This window comes from Bidens hawaiensis, unplaced genomic scaffold, assembly GCF_021521415.1.
Source record: "Bidens hawaiensis isolate Kalapana, Puna unplaced genomic scaffold, B.hawaiensis_p1.1 tig00013614_1, whole genome shotgun sequence".
NCBI lineage: Eukaryota > Viridiplantae > Streptophyta > Magnoliopsida > Asterales > Asteraceae > Bidens > Bidens hawaiensis.
Window position 1 is genome coordinate 560,380 of NW_027492155.1, and position 17,099 is coordinate 577,478.

General features: G+C 40.7%; 2 protein-coding genes and 1 pseudogene across 2 annotated transcripts; 2 read left to right on the top strand and 1 right to left on the bottom strand.

The window, feature by feature from the left end:
• Window positions 1-6,966: 6,966 nt before the first annotated feature.
• LOC143544534 (lanC-like protein GCL1) lies at window positions 6,967-9,699 on the top strand. Its single transcript, XM_077036622.1, has 4 exons — window positions 6,967-7,110; window positions 7,777-7,967; window positions 8,065-8,176; window positions 8,855-9,699. Exons 1-4 carry the CDS (start codon window positions 6,967-6,969, stop codon window positions 9,665-9,667), a joined length of 1,260 nt encoding a protein of 419 aa, XP_076892737.1. The 3' UTR covers window positions 9,668-9,699.
• Window positions 9,700-10,159: 460 nt separating this feature from the next.
• On the bottom strand, window positions 10,160-13,033 carry LOC143544535 (uncharacterized). Its single transcript, XM_077036623.1, has 4 exons — window positions 13,014-13,033; window positions 12,750-12,891; window positions 10,315-11,977; window positions 10,160-10,245 (listed from the first exon to the last, which is right to left on the bottom strand). Exons 1-4 carry the CDS (start codon window positions 13,031-13,033, stop codon window positions 10,160-10,162), a joined length of 1,911 nt encoding a protein of 636 aa, XP_076892738.1.
• Window positions 13,034-16,321: 3,288 nt separating this feature from the next.
• On the top strand, window positions 16,322-16,747 carry LOC143544536 (ethylene-response factor C3 pseudogene; annotated as a pseudogene).
• The last annotated feature ends 352 nt before the right edge of the window (window positions 16,748-17,099 follow it).

Genomic DNA, 17,099 nt, shown 5'->3' on the forward strand with positions numbered 1-17,099 from the left:
ACTTCACCCACACGATCTACAATCTTGAACGATCCAATGTACCTCGGACTCAACTTTCCTCTTTTCCTAAAACGGATAATCCCCTTCCAAGGCGAGACCTTGAGCATCACATAGTCACCAACGTTAAACTCAATTGGTCGTCGCCGCTTATCTGCATAAGACTTTTGTCTGTCTTAAGCGGCTTTCATTCTTGCTTTGATCTGATCGAACTTTGAAGACGTTTCTTGAACCACTTCTAGGCTTCCCATTTCTTTCTGACCAATCTCACCCCAACACACCGGAGTTCTACATCGTCTACCGAAAAGCATCTCAAACGGTGGCATACCAATACTTGAATGGTAACTGTTGTTATAGGAGAACTCTGCCAGATGCAGATGATTATCCCAACTTCCACCAAAATCTAAAACACAAGCACGTAGCATATCTTCAATGGTTTGGATCGTCCTTTCAGACTGTCCATCGGTTTGAGGATGATACGCCGTACCGATGTTCAACCTCGTCCCCATAGTTTCATGGAATTTCTTCCAGAACCTAGAAGTAAACCGTGTATCTCTATCAGACACGATTGATAACGGTACTCCATGCTTGGTTACAACTTCTTTGATGAACAAGCTTGCTAACGTTTCTGACGAGATGGTCTCTCGTATGGGCAGAAAGTGAGCACTCTTGGTCAAACGGTCCACAATCACCCAGATGGTATCATGTTGCTTAGCTGTACGAGGTAGCTTAGTTATGAAATCCATGGTGATGTGTTCCCATTTCCACTCAGGTATCTCTAGCGGTTGCATCTTCCCATAAGGCTTTTGGTGTTCGGCTTTGACTTGTAAGCAAGTTAAGCACTTACTAACATAATCCACTACATCATTCTTCATTCCTGGCCACCAGTAATCTCTTTTCAAGTCTTGATACATCTTTGTAGCTCCAGGATGGATTGAGTACCTTGACTTATGAGCTTCATCTAAGATTCGACTTCTAAGATCACCATGGCGTGGGATCCACATACGGTCGAACCTAGTTTTAACTCCATGAGTGTTTTCCATCAACTAATCTTGCTGCCCATAAATCCTTTCTTTCTTTACCCACCCTTCATCTACTAACACTTCTGACTGCACTTTGATGATTTCTTTAAAAAGACTTGGGTTCATGATCAACTTGTAGGACTTCACTGTTGCAAGGACTTTCTTATTCTTACGACTTAACGCATCAGCGACCACGTTAGCTTTATCGGGGTAATACTTAATCTCACAGTCGTAATCCTTTATCAATTCTAACCATCTTCTCTGCCTCATGTTCAATTCTTTCTGCTCGAAGAAGTACTTTAAACTCTTATGATCTGTATAGATAATACACTTAGTACCGTACAGATAATGCCTCCATATCTTAAGAGCATGTACTACAGCTGCTAACTCCAAATCATGCGTCAGATAAGTACTCTCATGGACCTTCAACTGCCTAGACGTGTAGGCTATCACCTTCCCTCGTTGCATCAACACGCAACCTAACCCTTGATGCGAGGCATCAGCACAAACAACGAAATCCTCGTCGCCATCAGGTAGAGTAAGGATGGGAGCTTGCGTGAGTCTCTTCTTCAATTCTTCAAAGGCTTCTTCCTGAAACTTTCCCCAACTGAATACTATCGACTTTCGGGTCATACTGGTCAGCGGTGCGGCTATCTTGGAGAAACCTTCGATGAATCTCCTATAGTAGCCAGCTAACCCTAGGAAACTTCGTATATCAGTCGGATTCTGCGGAGTCTTCCAATTCGTTATCGCTTCAATCTTAGCTGGGTCCACGGTAATCCCTTCAGGATTAATCACGTGACCTAAAAATTGCACTTCTCTTAACCAGAATGCGCACTTCGAAAACTTGGCGAACAACTTCTCTTTCTTTAGAACTTCCAATACCTCTCTCAGATGCTCGGCATGGTCAGACTCACTCTTTAAATAAATCAATATATCATCGATGAAGACGATAACCGACTTATCCAACATCGGTCGACACACCCTATTCATCATGTCCATAAATGCTGCAGGAGCATTGGTTAGACCGAACGACATTACGAGGAACTCGTAGTGTCCATACCGCGTTCGGAACGCTGTCATAGGGATGTCTGCCTCTTTCACCTTCAGCTGATGGTAGCCTGATCTGAGATCTATTCGTGAGAACCAACTTGAACCTTGCAGTTGGTCAAACAGATCATCAATCCTTGGCAATGGATATCTATTCTTTACCGTAAGCTTATTCAACTCACGATAGTCTGTGCACATCCTCATACTTCCATCCTTCTTTTTCACGAACAAGACTGGTGCGCCCCACCGGGAAACACTCGGTCTTATGAAACCTTTGTCGAGGAGTTCTTGCAGTTGGGACATCAATTCTTTCAACTCGGACGGTGCTAGACGGTAAGGCGCCTTCGCGACAGGTTGGGCTCCTGGTATTAGATCTATCTGAAATTCTATCTCTCGCTCCGGTGGCAACCCCGGAAGATCCTCAGGGAATACTTCTGGGTAGTCGCGCACAATAGGAACATCTTTCATTTCTTTCGTCTCGGCCGTAACGTTGACGACATACGCCAGGTAGGCACAACACCCTCGCCTTAGCAAACCCTCGGCTTTTATCATCGAAATGACATTAAGCCCAGAACTTTCCTTATCACCGTAAACTGTCACCGCACTACCATCCAATGACTTTAACCTTATCATCCTACTCTTACACACTATCTGAGCCTCAAACTCGGACAACCAATCCATACCCAAAACCACATCGAACCCTCCCAAAGTCATAACGTACAAGGTAACCGGGAACTCATGTCCTTCCAATTCTATCTTACAGTTCTTAACCATCTTTGTTATTTTAACCGAAGTATCACTAGCGGTTTCTACTACAAAAGTTTCAGACACTCGGCAGCCTTTCATTTTAGCGAGTTTACTAAATGTCATAGCTACAAAACTTCTATTTGCACCAGAATCAAATAATACGGCAGTAGAAATGCCGTTTACTAAGAACGTACCGGTCACAACATCAGGAATCTGTCTAGCTTGCTCTTGGGTCAACATGTAGGCTCTAGTTCTTGGCCTAGCTTGATCGGCATCCTTCCTTCTACTACCTCCAGCCTCACTTTCAGTGCACTCCCTTGCCATATGACATGTCTTGCCACATTTGTAACAGGCTGACTTCGCACCGCACTCATTAGCATAATGTCCTACCTTCCCACACTTGTAACAAACATTCGACCCAAATCTACATTCTCCGGCATGAATCTTTCCACACTTATGACATGTATCCGAACCCTTTCCCCACCTACACTCACCACTGTGTGCCTTGCCACAGGTCTTGCACGACCTGTTCTCCCAAACTCTCGGCTGCTTGTTCTTAGGGTTCCACATCTGGGTACCGGGTCGTTTAGCATGAGCAACCCATTTCTTTTCTTTCTTCTCGTCTCCCACCACCACATCATCCGCAGCCAAGTCTGCATAGACCATTTCTGCGAGTTCGACAGCAGAATCGAAAGTAGCAGGTTTACTTGTCCTGACTAACATGCGGACTCTCTGTGGTAATCCCCTCACGTAACACTTGATCCTTTTAGCCTCAGTGTTGACCATATCGGGCACCAACCTAGACATTCGATTGAACTCGGTGGTGTACTCACGATGTGTCATTGTCCCAGCTTTCAAGTTTAGGAACTTCATCTCCGCCCTTTCAACCTCGGCGTCAGCACAGAACTTTATCATCACTAACTCCTTCAGATCGTCCCACTTCATCTCTTTGATCTCTTCACGGGTCTTCCTCTGCTCCACACTCTCCCACCAATACATAGCCTCATCTTCAAATGATTGAGTAGCATAACCTACCGCTTGATCGGGACGGCACTCGCTAATGCGGATAACCTTATCCATGGCGGTTATCCACTGAAGAGTAGCGATTGCGTCTCCTAAACCAGTCAGCTTAGGCGGGTCACAACCTTTGAAGGACTTATATTTGCAACCGCCTCGGCCCCTCTTCCCATCATCAACTTTCACGGACCTCACCTCACTTGAATCACCCATTTCCCTCTCGTCATCCTTTCTACCATTACCACCTGCCCCTTCAACAGTTCTTTCACGGCTTCCAGCAGACCTTCCCGGGGTAATATTCTTCACAGCAGTGGCCACAGCTTGAACAATAGCTGCTTGAATGGCGGGATCCAGTTGAACTCCTTCATTGTTTTCCGGGTTTCTTCCAGCTGCGCTTCCTTCAGCTTCGGTGTTGGAAGCTGTCTCAACCGAAGGTTGCTGGACACGACGAGGCCTGCCGCGTTGTCCAGTGCGACCTCCAGCTCCAACAATGTCTCCAGCTCCAGCCATTGTATTCTAAGGGAAAACACAAACATCATCACTCAAGGAACTATTTAGTACAAGGATAGCAAAACTAACAGGTAATAACAGTGGCCAGTTGTGATTAGCTGATCACGTTACTTTCCGTGTCCTATACACTTCCCTTTATGAGTCTATTTCTGCTGGTTCTACTTAAGCAATTAGTCAAATCAAACAATCAATTATTCATATCCCTGTCGTTCACATATCTTTTCTTTCTCATTCACATATATCATTTAATCATGCACTTTACCTTTAAGGATCTTGCTTGAGCGACACATGGCATTCTTGAACTGGCATCTTCTTTCATTTCTTACTTATATCCCATACTCTGTTCGAGTCTAAGTATGTAGGATGCTTAAATCTCTCGAACTTTGCTCTGATACCAACTTGTAAGGCCCGGTTACCGGTAGCCCTACTTTCGTGTTGGATTTACTCATAAACACAGTTCAAAATATCAGAGTTAATTAAAACATTTACGCGGAATATAAAACTTTCATAAAACATTACATAATTCATAACTTGTCTCAAAACATCCTTTGTCTTTCAACATTAAAGCATTAAAATTAAAACATCATAAGTCTTCAGATGCCAGACTCTTATTCAGTGCCACGTGTCTCCTCAAGCGAGCTGCCTCATCCTACTCACCCGCGTGCATACTAAAAGTCAGCTACGCTGAGTGAGTTCTAGTTAATCATACACTATACAATACACATAAACTTATATTCTTTCATTCATACTTTCATACTTTCATACTTTCATTCTTTCATTCTTTCCTACTTTCATTCTTTCTTTTATATTAACTTACCTTCATATCTTACGTTATAAAGAGCATTACGCCCTACATTCCTCGAGTATTATTAGGGCTCGGTACCCTCCTTCCTCGAGTATTATTAGGGCTCGGTACCCTCCTTCCTCGAGTATTATTAGGGCTCGGTACCCTCTTTCCACGAGTATTATTAGGGCTCGGTTTCCCTCTTTCCACGAGTATTATTAGGGCTCGGTTTCCCTCTTTCCTCGAATATTAGTAGGGTTCGGTTCCCTAGTTCTCGAATATTAGTAGGGTTCGATTCCCTCTTCGTTACCATACAACCATACATCATACCTCGAGTATTATTAGGGCTCGGTACCCTTTTCGTAACCATACAACCATACATCATACCTCGAGTATTATTAGGGCTCGGTACCCTTTTCGTAACCATACAACCATGCAACCGTCATTTCCTTCTTTTATTAACTTTATCACGTTCATACACATAAGCATACATATCATACTTACCTTACACATAACGTTACAACCTGACAGTACGTGCAATATTCGAAGATCGTTCACGTACCATCAAGCAATCATTCATACATATCATATCATTCACATAAGGCATACACTTATCTCTTAGGATAAGCGTATTAACAAACATATCGAGTATGCACACAGCCCCGAAAACATAACACATAAATGGGGCTAGAAACTCACCTGAACACGGTTACGTTCACCGTTAATCGTAATCCCTTTCTTCAGTTGTGCACGGCTGACTTTTTGAGCTTGTTTGGATCTCGTTTACTTGTTTAATCACAACCAACGCTCTCTCTCTCTCTCTCCCGGATCTGCCCGGTTCTTCCCTCGGCCGGCGGCGAAGTTGTGTGGTGTGTGTGTTTTGGAGTGTGTTAGAAAAGTGATAGAATGAAAGATATTTTTGGGTTTAGGGGGTATTTATATCCCTTAAATCCCATGGACCTAAGGCCCATTCTCATTTAACCCATCTCAATTAATCCAAGTCCATGATCCGCTCCTTACTCGATATCCAAAAATTAACGCGAAATCACTAAACATAACTTTCTTTACTCAACATTAAAATTTTAGGATGTTACACATTATCATATAATAACGCATGACCACAAACACGTCACTCATATAGGCGGATAATGGGCATCGGCCCACCCTAGCTAAGTAATGAATCCGTCTATGCTCTCTTATATAAATGCGTACTCTCTTATATAAATTGGAGACAAGACAACTTTTAAAAGATCAGTACTGTAAATATAACAAAGATAATATTTAACACTTTAACGGAAAGGTGATTGCTATAAAATATAAACGATAACGCATAACAAGTAATTAACTCTTTCTATTAATAAAAACTAGCTAATCAACCAAGTTAAAGTATTAAAATACATATTAATCTTGTAAAAACTCACGTTTCTAACATTATGTCACATCAAAATTAATCAGGCACGTCATCTAATTAATATCATTAGTTTAATGATCAGGACGAATAACTTTTACAATTTGATTAATTTAATATCGCGTAACTATTAATCTTGAATTAATATCATGGATTAAAGTAATCAATTAATCAAGGCAAATCCGCATCACATATCAGTTATCACCATAAACTCCAAAAAAAAGGCCTATAAAAAATATACGAATAGCCCACAAGTAACGCGTGATGTTGGGCCAAGCACGGTGTCTATGACTAACGTGGCACGTGTAAACCGTACGTGCTCTGTCCTACCTTCCTCTTCCATCAATCGGATATATAAGGCAACCGATCTGTAACACTTTCGGATAACGAATCAGAAGCTTGGAAAATAAACAACTGTGTTGATAGTACCAATGTCATCCATGGTGAAATTTACTTCAGGTGATAACAGTAATGACGGCGGTTGCGAGCAGCTTGAGTTTCTTAATACAACAAGCTCGCCGTCCGCCGGTAGTCTCTCGACCTTTCTGGAAGCTGCTATTGCTCTCAAAGAACAGGTATTTTGTTCTTCATTCGATTGTGATTTTTGTGAATATAATAATATAATGGTTTAGTTCTGATTTTCGGATGGATAGTAGGAGCTGAGTTTTTTCGAACTCGAGCCTTAAATAAAACTCGTTTAGTTTTCGTGTTTAAGCTCGAGCATTGTATGAAAGCTCGTTTAGGCTCCATGGGCGAAGCTTGGACTAAAACGCCGCATGACCGGCTAATAAACTTTCAGACAAAAATAGGTAAAATTATACCGCGTTTAAAAATTTTCAGGAAGAAACACATAAATTTACACTCCTAAGCAAAAAAAAAAAACGAAAGAAAGAAAAGAAAAACGCTTGTTTAAGGCGACAATCCGAGCCTTGTGTATTTTAATTTTTCTTTGTATTAATTTCAAATTGTACAGCCGAACTCGAGCTTGAGCCGAGCTTTGGCTTGTTAGGGGTTACACGAGCTCGAGCCGAACTTAAGCCCGTTTAAGGTTTTTCTCAAAATATATAGAACAAACGAGCCGCGGCCAAACTTGGGAAGACGACTCACTAGCCAAGCTGAAGTTTTAGAGAAAAGAGGTCGAGTTGGGTCTTAGCTTACACCCCGAAATTATTGAAGAGGAAATCTGGAATTTGTAGGATGGCGTCGGTTAGGTTTTATGTTAATGATTTATGATCGATCAGGTGGTGGAAGGCACGTGGAGGGAAGGCGATGGGGAAATTGTGGATCCAACGGTTTACACAGGTCTGTTAGGGACCGCACTCACCTGCCTGCGTTTGTATGAAGCTACCGCTAGTCACCGGGATCTGCAGTTGGCTGCTGATATTGTTCACGCTTCTGCTACTTCCCTTACTAATAGTAATACTTCCATTAGGTAAACTGTCTTGTCTGTCTTCACCTAATCATTTTACAAGATTCTAGCACCATTTACAAATTATTATTATTATTATTGCTATTTTTTTAAAAAACAGGTATACCACATTTTTGTGTGGAAGAGGAGGCATATATGCTTTGGGTGCAGTCATCTCGAATCTATGTGGAGATCATCACAAGCGTAATTTCTATCTTGCCCAATTCATGGAGGTATGGTATATATACAAATACTAATTTTTTTGTTTTATAAAATGTATATGGTCTACAGTAGTTGTTTCAGAGTGATCTTAAACCGTTATCCAAGATAAGTATAAGGATCGTAGAACAACAAAATTAGACTAGAAAACGATTAATCTTTTTTTAAAAACTTACTTGTGAAGACACTATCGTTGTCGTCTATGACTTTTATCACCCAAAGCTTAGTGAACGCGTTCATGTGTTCACGTACATAAACTTATATGCACATGCCTAAATTGCTATGGTTCTTATGGGTCTATTTACTGAAATGACGGATAAGGATATGACTTATAACGTGTGTATTAATTCAAGTGGGAAGAAAAGATATTTTGTTCACACAATTATTGATTGTGGTCCATTACTTATCAAATAGCTTTCCAACAGTATCTTTGTGAGATTCCTTAACCAAGACTAGTAGTGGGACCATTCTTTAAATCATAACACGATAGAAGGTTGCGTATAGATTACATGACTATTAAAACGGTCCAAAATCGTTACCTAGTCAAGTCTTAAATCGGTTGTGGACAAGAAATGTGTCGTGTTAATAATTAAATAATAAAACACGGTTTAAGTGTATTGGCTCTCAATTAGATGAAACTTATCTTAGAGTGTAGTAACATTATGTACTTTGTTTAAATTGATCATCTCCAGCTTGCGCAAGAGAAAGCCCTGCCTGCAGGACCAGAGGAAGGCGGTTTTGGAATGTCATACGATCTTCTACACGGCCGTGCAGGTTTCTTATGGTGTGCTCTATTCATAAACAAGCATATTGGCCACGAAACAATACCATCCGACATCCTTGAACGGGTAGTCAAAGCAGTGATGGATGGAGGAAGGGCAGGTGCAACTGACCACACTATGTGCCCGTTGATGTACAGATGGCATGGAACCAGATACTGGGGTGCAGCGCATGGGCTCGCTGGCATATTACATGTGCTGCTTCATTTCCCGTTATCTGAAGAAGATGCAGAGGATGTGAAAAGGACTTTAAAATACATGATGAGCAAGAGGTTTCCTCATACTGGTAATTACCCGTGTAGTGAAGGTAATGGGAGGGATAATTTGGTGATGTGGTTGCACGGTGCGGGTGGCATGGCTATAACCCTGTGCAAGGCTTCTGAGGTGTTTCAGCATGATCGTGAGTTGCGTGATGCAGCGATTGAAGCAGGGGAAGTGGTGTGGAAGAGTGGGTTGGTGGAGAAAGCTGGGCTTGCAGATGGTGCTTCTGGGAATGCATATGTTTTTCTTGCGCTGTATCGTTTAACGGGAGATGTTATTTATGTGGAACGAGCCAAGGCGTTTGGTGGGTTCTTGTATGCCAACGCTAGGAAGCTTATATCTAACACTACTTCTAGTGGACTTGACCATGGGTTTTCACTTTTTCAAGGACTAGCTGGAGCCGCTTGTCTTTGGTCTGATCTGGTTAGACCAGAGGACTCCAGGTTTCCTGGTTTTGAAATCTAGGACTTAAATGTATTTGGTTTTTATGTGACAATGCTATTTTCTAATAATCAAGTTTCACAATCTAAAGTCTGAACTACGTGTGTTCAAACACCAAACTGTCAACTAAGTCTAGTTCAGCTGGTTTGAGATTCAAACAATTGGGTTTAGGTTTAACAGCTATATCCGATTTAAAATGTGGAACCGCCATTTAACCTTTGTTATTTATGTTTTCAAATAATGGTACAAAACATCGAAAACGAACTGGAAAACAGCAAGGCCGAGTGGCCGACTGGTGTATCATTTTTTTAAACCGTAATTAGCAGTTGAGCCTATAATATGTCAAAACCGTCATGTCTGTCTAAAATCAGGACGGCAATGAATAGGTCAGTAACAACCATGACCAAGATCAGTAGTAAATATAAAATATCAAAATTTATAGGAATAATTTCACTAAAGCATATAATCATATCTTTAAATTCCAAGTATAAATTTAATATAAGACTATAAGACATGTTATTTTACTTGTTCTTTACCTTGTTCTTTCGTCTGTTCTTTATCTTTACCTTGTTCATTTGCCTGTTCTTTACCTTGTCCTTTACCTTTTTCTTTCGTATGTTCTTTACCTTGTACTTTACTTTTATCTTTTGTATGATCTTTACCTTCTTTACCTTTTTCTTTTGCATGTTCTTTACCTTTTTCTTTCGCATTAACTTTTTCTTTGGCAGGCTCTTTACCTTGTTCTTTGGCAGGCTCTTTGCCTTGTTCACCTTGTTCTTTATCTTTATCTTGTTCTTTTGCATGTTCTTTACCTTCCTCCATTGACCCTTCTTTCTTATTATTAGTATTGTTCTTCCCGACTATAAGCTCTCCAATCTTCCTAAACAACTTCTTCCGGTTATAAAGCCCATACATATACGACCCTTTATCGTCGCCATCTTCACCGTGATGATGGTGTTGGTGATGATGATGAGTACTGATACCTCCATGCACACTAGTTTCCACTTCTTCAAACTGACCCAAATCACTCGATTCACCAAAACCCGTTGCAGACCTGCGACGCTGCACCTTTGCAGACTCTGGCGTTTGTGGCTCCGACTTTGGTGATGCGCTGGTATCGAAAATCGATCCTTTAAGCGCTTCGGCTTTCTCGGGATCAGCATCATCTACGTGAATTTCCGCTATATTATCATCTTCATGATAAAACATCATATCTTCTTCGTCTTTATTAAACGCTTTAAACTCGTCAAAATCAAAATTAAACATTTGTCGCGGCGTCATCCTTCCATCTAAATGATCTTCATAAAGATCAGAATCGGGAGAGTTGAAAACCTCGGTATGCTCTTCATAAAACTTATTAGCTTCGGCTTTTGCAGCTAGTAATCTTTTGAACTCCTTCACATTTTCACGAGCTGCAACTTCATTTATTCTTAACCGCTCGTTTTCTTTCGTGAGAAAGTGTACGGATTCTTCTTTTTCAGCTAATAAGTCTTTGAGTTCAGAATTCTCGGCTCGTGCAATGTTTGCAGCTTCTTTAGCAACCGATGACTCGTTTAGAGCTTGTTTGAGAATATCCCTTAACTTGAAACCTTCTTCTCGAGAAATCCGTGCGGTGTTCTCTGCTGCAAATAAAGCTTCATTTAATCTATGGTTTTCGTGTTTGAGTGACGCGTTTTCTTCATCGGCTTTCTTTATACAAGTTATGAATCCCATTTCTTTCGAGGTCCATGCAAGAACATGTTCTTCAAACTCCACTCTTAACCGTTCAGATGTCTCCGTTTGCACCTCAAGTTCTTCATGTAACCGTTCGATCTCCTTCTTCAAATGGTTTACTTGCTCTTCTGATAACCTTACTTTCTCATTTGCTGCACTGGATTCCATTGCTACCTCACTTAAAGCTGATACTAAATCATCCATGGCTTTCTTGCTTTTCTCCTCACCTTCATTTGCCACTTTCACTTGGTTTCTCAGCTTTGTGACTTCATCTTTTAGGGCTTTGATGGTCAAAGATGAAGCATCCAGATTATTGTTGAGGCCGTTTTTACCGCCCTGTGGGAGATTGTTGAGTTTTTCTTGGAGGGCCATGACATCAAGCTTTGATTCTTCTAGGTCCATTTTAGTTTGCTCGATTTGTCGAGTTTGAAACATTAGTGATTCCAGCATTTGCGACTCTGATTGCTTCGTCTTCTCCAGTTCATCTTCCAGTTCACTAATTCGTTTCTTGAGTATCTTAAATGAAGCATCCTTTTCTGCTAATCTAGCCTTTGTGTTCCTCAATTCCTCTTCTAGATTACTCATTTGTTTCTGCATCATTGCAGCTTTCACTATCCGATTCTATACAACAAAATCAAAAACCATAGTGATAATGTGATATGTGCAATCTGTTAATTAAGTGTAGGGGTGCAAATGAGCCAAGCGGCTTGCGAGCTGCTCGAGATCGGATCAATAAAAAGCTCGAAACGAGCCGAGCCTGAGCCTCAAATAAAGCTTATTAAGCTATCGAGCACAAGCATGAGCCTTGCATGGGAAGCTCCTTTAGACTCTTCGAGCCTTAACGATCCTAGTGTATTTTTAAGTTTGACCTTTTGGCCTTCTATGCATTAACTTCACACTGCACCCCTGATATCGAGCTGGGCTTTAGCATGTTTAAGGTACTACACGAGCTCCAGCCGTGTTTAGGCTCATTTAAGGTTTTCCTCACAATTATAAAAATAATTAAAAACATATAAAAGTTCCTTGATAAACAACAAACGAACCAAGCTGAGGTTTAGCACGTTTAAGGTACTACACAAGCACCAGCCGGCCGGCTGTGTGTAGGCTCGTTTGAGGTTTTCTTCGAAATAATTAAAAACATATAAAAGTTAATTAATAAACAAGAAACGAGCCGAACTGAGCTTTAGCGCGTTTAAGGTACTACACGAGCTCCACGTTTAGGGCCGGCTCGTTTACACCCCTAGTTGAGTGACTTTGTAATTAAGGTTTGTTAGTTTTGTAGCCAGGTTAATTTGTAATATCTTCTAATTAAGCGTGTTAATACAATCTGACAAGGATTAAAAGAAATTCGTCGTTGAAAGAAACGATGTAACAAATCCGAGGAAATAAATACCTCAGACAAACAAATGGAATGGCGATCGAGGGAAACTAAAGCTTGTTTATCGACCTGTGACGCACTACAAATCTTGGATCCAGAAATGCTTCTAACTAGAAAGGATGAATGCTTCTTTTGTCCGAATTCCGAATACCCAGATCTAGAAATCGAGATCAACAAAACAAATGTAACGTATGAATTTGATGGGGTTGTATTATATTATATATTACGAAAGAAAGAATCGACGAAGAAAAGAGATAGATACAGAGAAGAGATTAGTACCTGGATTTGGACCGTAACATTGTGGTTGTCAAAATTCAGCAATTTCTTTCTGGAAGACGAGAGAAAATCGGAATAATAATAACCCACAGGGAAGGAGTCCGAGGTTGGCGGGTGCAGACTTTGAACCGTAATTTATATTAATGGATTTGACGGGAAATGACAAATGGGGAAAAGATCAAGTAAAACGTTACATGGAGAAATTAATTGACCAAATCCTGTATTTCCCGTTTTTATTTTATAAAAAAAATTCTGTCTTTTGATGCTTATGTCCAAGGATGTGGAGCTACTTAACAGAGTTCAGCGCGTAATATATAGTAACGTATGACTTCAAGATTAACCAATGTAATTTACAAAAAATATGGTTTTGCAATCCAAAAGAGGCTAGCAACACAACTTGTTGTCTGTTTACCTTCTATTTCAATGTAATTTAAACAGATTAATGAAATGAGGAAGGAAAGTGTAGTTGTTTGTTTTTTTTCTCTTTGCCTGTTTTTAAATCGTGTGTGAATTTAATTTAAGTATTGAAGGTCTTTACGAGCATACGGTCGGTAATGGATCAAATTATTGGAATAGCTTAATCATGAGCAAGGTTGGTATTTTATAATTTTTGCTTGGCGGCAGAAACGAAGAGAGTTCGGGCTCTTCTTACTTTGACTAGACGGAATGTGGATGTTGGTTCAATGTTATGACCGGTTTGTGGTTAAAGAGATGAATTGGCCAAGCATCTTTTTTTTGTGTCATGTGAGTTCGCTCAAAATGTTTGGCAACTAATCTCACAAATCACAATGGTGTAGGGCAATGGCGGATTCAGAAATTTTTTTCACAGGGGTCGGATTTTTTAAGGGTCAATTGTCTATCGATATGTATTAATTTTTTTCGGTTGTTCGAGTCGGGTCGGGTTGGGTCACATATAAAAAATAAAACCAAATTACTATGTTAATTATTGTAACAAAATTGTGTTAATCTCGGGATGCACAAAATTAAATTACATTTAAGTAATATAAAAATAAAAATAAAACTAAATATTTATTATATTAAATCTCTAATGATAAATTAAATCTCTAAGGCTGAGGGGTGTGGGGGGCGCGAGAGGGGGCGCGAGTGGGGGCGCCAGCCAATAATATTGTGACGTGTGGCAGAGAGAGAAACTTGATAAGATGGGTGTTGGTAGTGGTGCTCGCGCCCCGGGGCATGGTGTGGAGGGGCGCAAGAGGGGGCGCGAGCGGTTTTTTTTTTTATTTTTTTATAAATGTATTAAAAAAACGTATTATTAAAAAAACTCATAAATTATTTAAAAAAACACACATTAATTAAAAAAACACATTAATATCTAAAAAAAAAATTAAAGTACTAAAAAAAACATTATTCTTATTCTTCGGCTTGGTCTTCTTCGATCAACCTCTTCCGGATACGTTCCTTTTGTTTTTCCATCAGCATTTGGTCGACCGGATTTAGGTTACTGAAGTCTCTTGTAAGGAATTCCAAATCTCTCATTCTTTTTTTTCCTTTTTGTCATTAGAGACCACCTCCATGGTTTTGTTGAATTTATTGAGGGATTCAACAAGATCGTTGATGTTTACGGCTTCCCACTCAGCCGGTTTTTTGCCCCTGGCGTCCCTTCCCAATGGCCGCCTCCTCGGCGGTGAAGACGTTTCCTCCCCCGCAACGTTTAGGTCGAATCCAACCCGGCAATCCGACCCGGCGGAAGTGCTGTACGCTCCAGACGAACTAGTTTTAGTCCGTTTCGGCCCTACTTCCGCATCAACGTCCGGCGCCACCAGCTCAACCCACTTAGAACACCTTCTCAACCTCTCCCACACCTTTACATCGTCCCACGTCTTCACCGTCCCATACCTCCGCAGGCACTCCTGCCTCCACTCTTCGACAGTGAAATTATAAACCGCCAAATCGTCACTGCCACTTGGTCTCATACGACCGGCGTTCCTGTTGAACAGATTAGTAAACAAGCCGACAAATTTTCTAATTTCGGTCCACCGACCCGAAATCATATCGGCGTTCCGCTCTGTACTCCCAACGAGCGAATAGAACGTCTCCCTAACCTTTGTCCAAAAGACCTTGCTCTTTTGGTAGTCCGCTGCAAAATGCATAAATAAATTTGTAAGTCATTTAACTTTTTTATTAAAAATCATTTTTAAAAACGTTAAAACAATTACCGCAACGCCGATCCTCAGAAGTGACTATCCAAGCCCGACACAGGGCTTCCTTCTCATCCGATGACCACGGAGTGATTTTCCGTTTCGTCCTTCCGGTCGAAGCCGAACCCGACCCGTCCGTTGCAATTTGTTTTTTCCGGTGGACGCGTCTTCTTTGTCCCGCAGCTTCACCTTCTGGTTCTTGTGTCTCCGGAACTACAAAGTTAGGAGACGGTTGTATGTTGGATGGTTGAAAGCCGGATGGTTGTTGCGACCCCGAATAAAACATCGCTTGGTCCGGTGCCGACCATAAATCCTCGTAACTGTAATCTGAATCTAGGTTTGGGTACCAATTTCCAGCCATGTTTTTAAAAAAAGGTTTGGAAGATGGGGTGATTTTGGGTTTTGGGTGTGGTATGTGATATTGGTATGTGATATTGGTATGTGATATTGGTGTTGGTTTGGGTTTGATATAGGTTGAATAGAGAGAAAAAATCGGGTTTGATTTTGGTTTGATATTGGTTGCAATGTATGTTATTATATAGAGGGTAAAAATTTTTTTTTAATAAAAAACGAGCCCAACGGCTCTTTTCACGCATTCCCAGACCTCCTTCACGCTCCCCCCAGCCGCTACCCCACCCGCGCCTGCCTCTTTTTCCGCGCTCGCGCCCCTTTCGCGCCCCTCTCGCGCCTCGGTGGTGTGGTCCTCGCGCCCCGGGGCGCGACCGTCTCGCCTCTTGCGCCCTTTCTCGCGCTCCGCACCCCTCAGCCTAATAACATTATATTAAAACAAAAACAAAAATCTGTTTAGTAATAAATGTTTGTTGAGTAGTTGAGTTTGTTTGATTCATTAATGTATTTGACAGACTACTTTTCCTTTTAGTATTTCCAAGTAAAATAATAATTACACTACTCTTCCTCATATCTATCTATCGATAATAATCTCGTATTTCTCACTTTCACTAATTTTCAACATTTTCTGTTTCTTATTAATTAATACTAAACGATTTTTCCACCAATAAAATACTGAGGTCAACTGTTTCTTTAAAAATGATAAAATTAGTACATTTTTTGATTTGACATATAAAACTATCTATATATATAGATTGAGGTTTTCCAAGGAGAGAAGAACTGATTGAACCCAATCAGTTGATGATGGATTTTTCACAGTCATCCCAAGAAGGAAACATTGATTGTTCCCCAAATGAAGAAGTCACAAATTCAGAAAGGAGAGAAGAAGGTGATCAGAAGAAACAATATGTTGGTGTGAGAAAGAGACCATGGCTCGGGACATTTGATACCGCCGAGGAGGCGTATGATCAAGCATCATACTCAATGAGGGGCTCTTCATCTGTTCTAAATTTCTCAGTTGAAACCATCAAGAACTCTCTCAATGGAATCCAGTGCTGCAGTAACATGGATGGGGGGGAATCTCCTGCACTCGCTATAAAGGCGATGCATAAGCTTCAAAGATCAATGTCTCTGTCGTCGAATTCGGGAGAAGATAACAAGCAGCAGAAAAACTTGCTGATTTTGGAAGATCTAGGATCTGATTTGTTGGATGAGCTATTAAGTTCATAGAGGTTGCTTTATTTTCTGCTCAAAGGTCATATCCTCCACCCTTGGAGCCTCCAAATGATAGTTAATATTGTGGTTATCAAACTTCTTCCATTGGCAAAAAGAGTGATGTTTTGATACTTATTGTTACCGTTGATTTGAATGTTCATTAAATACCTACTTGACGAACTAGATATGGCAGAAGAGTCCTTGTAATCTATAAGTTTTATGTGAATTTCTTATACTACAAAATTAGTGTTAGGAAAAAAATCTGTCTTCAAACTGCAAAATTAGCGTAAAAAAAAACCTTCTCCGTTTTTTGTATTGGATCCCTAAGCAAACATCAGGATACTCCTAGGTCAATGCCACTGAATTT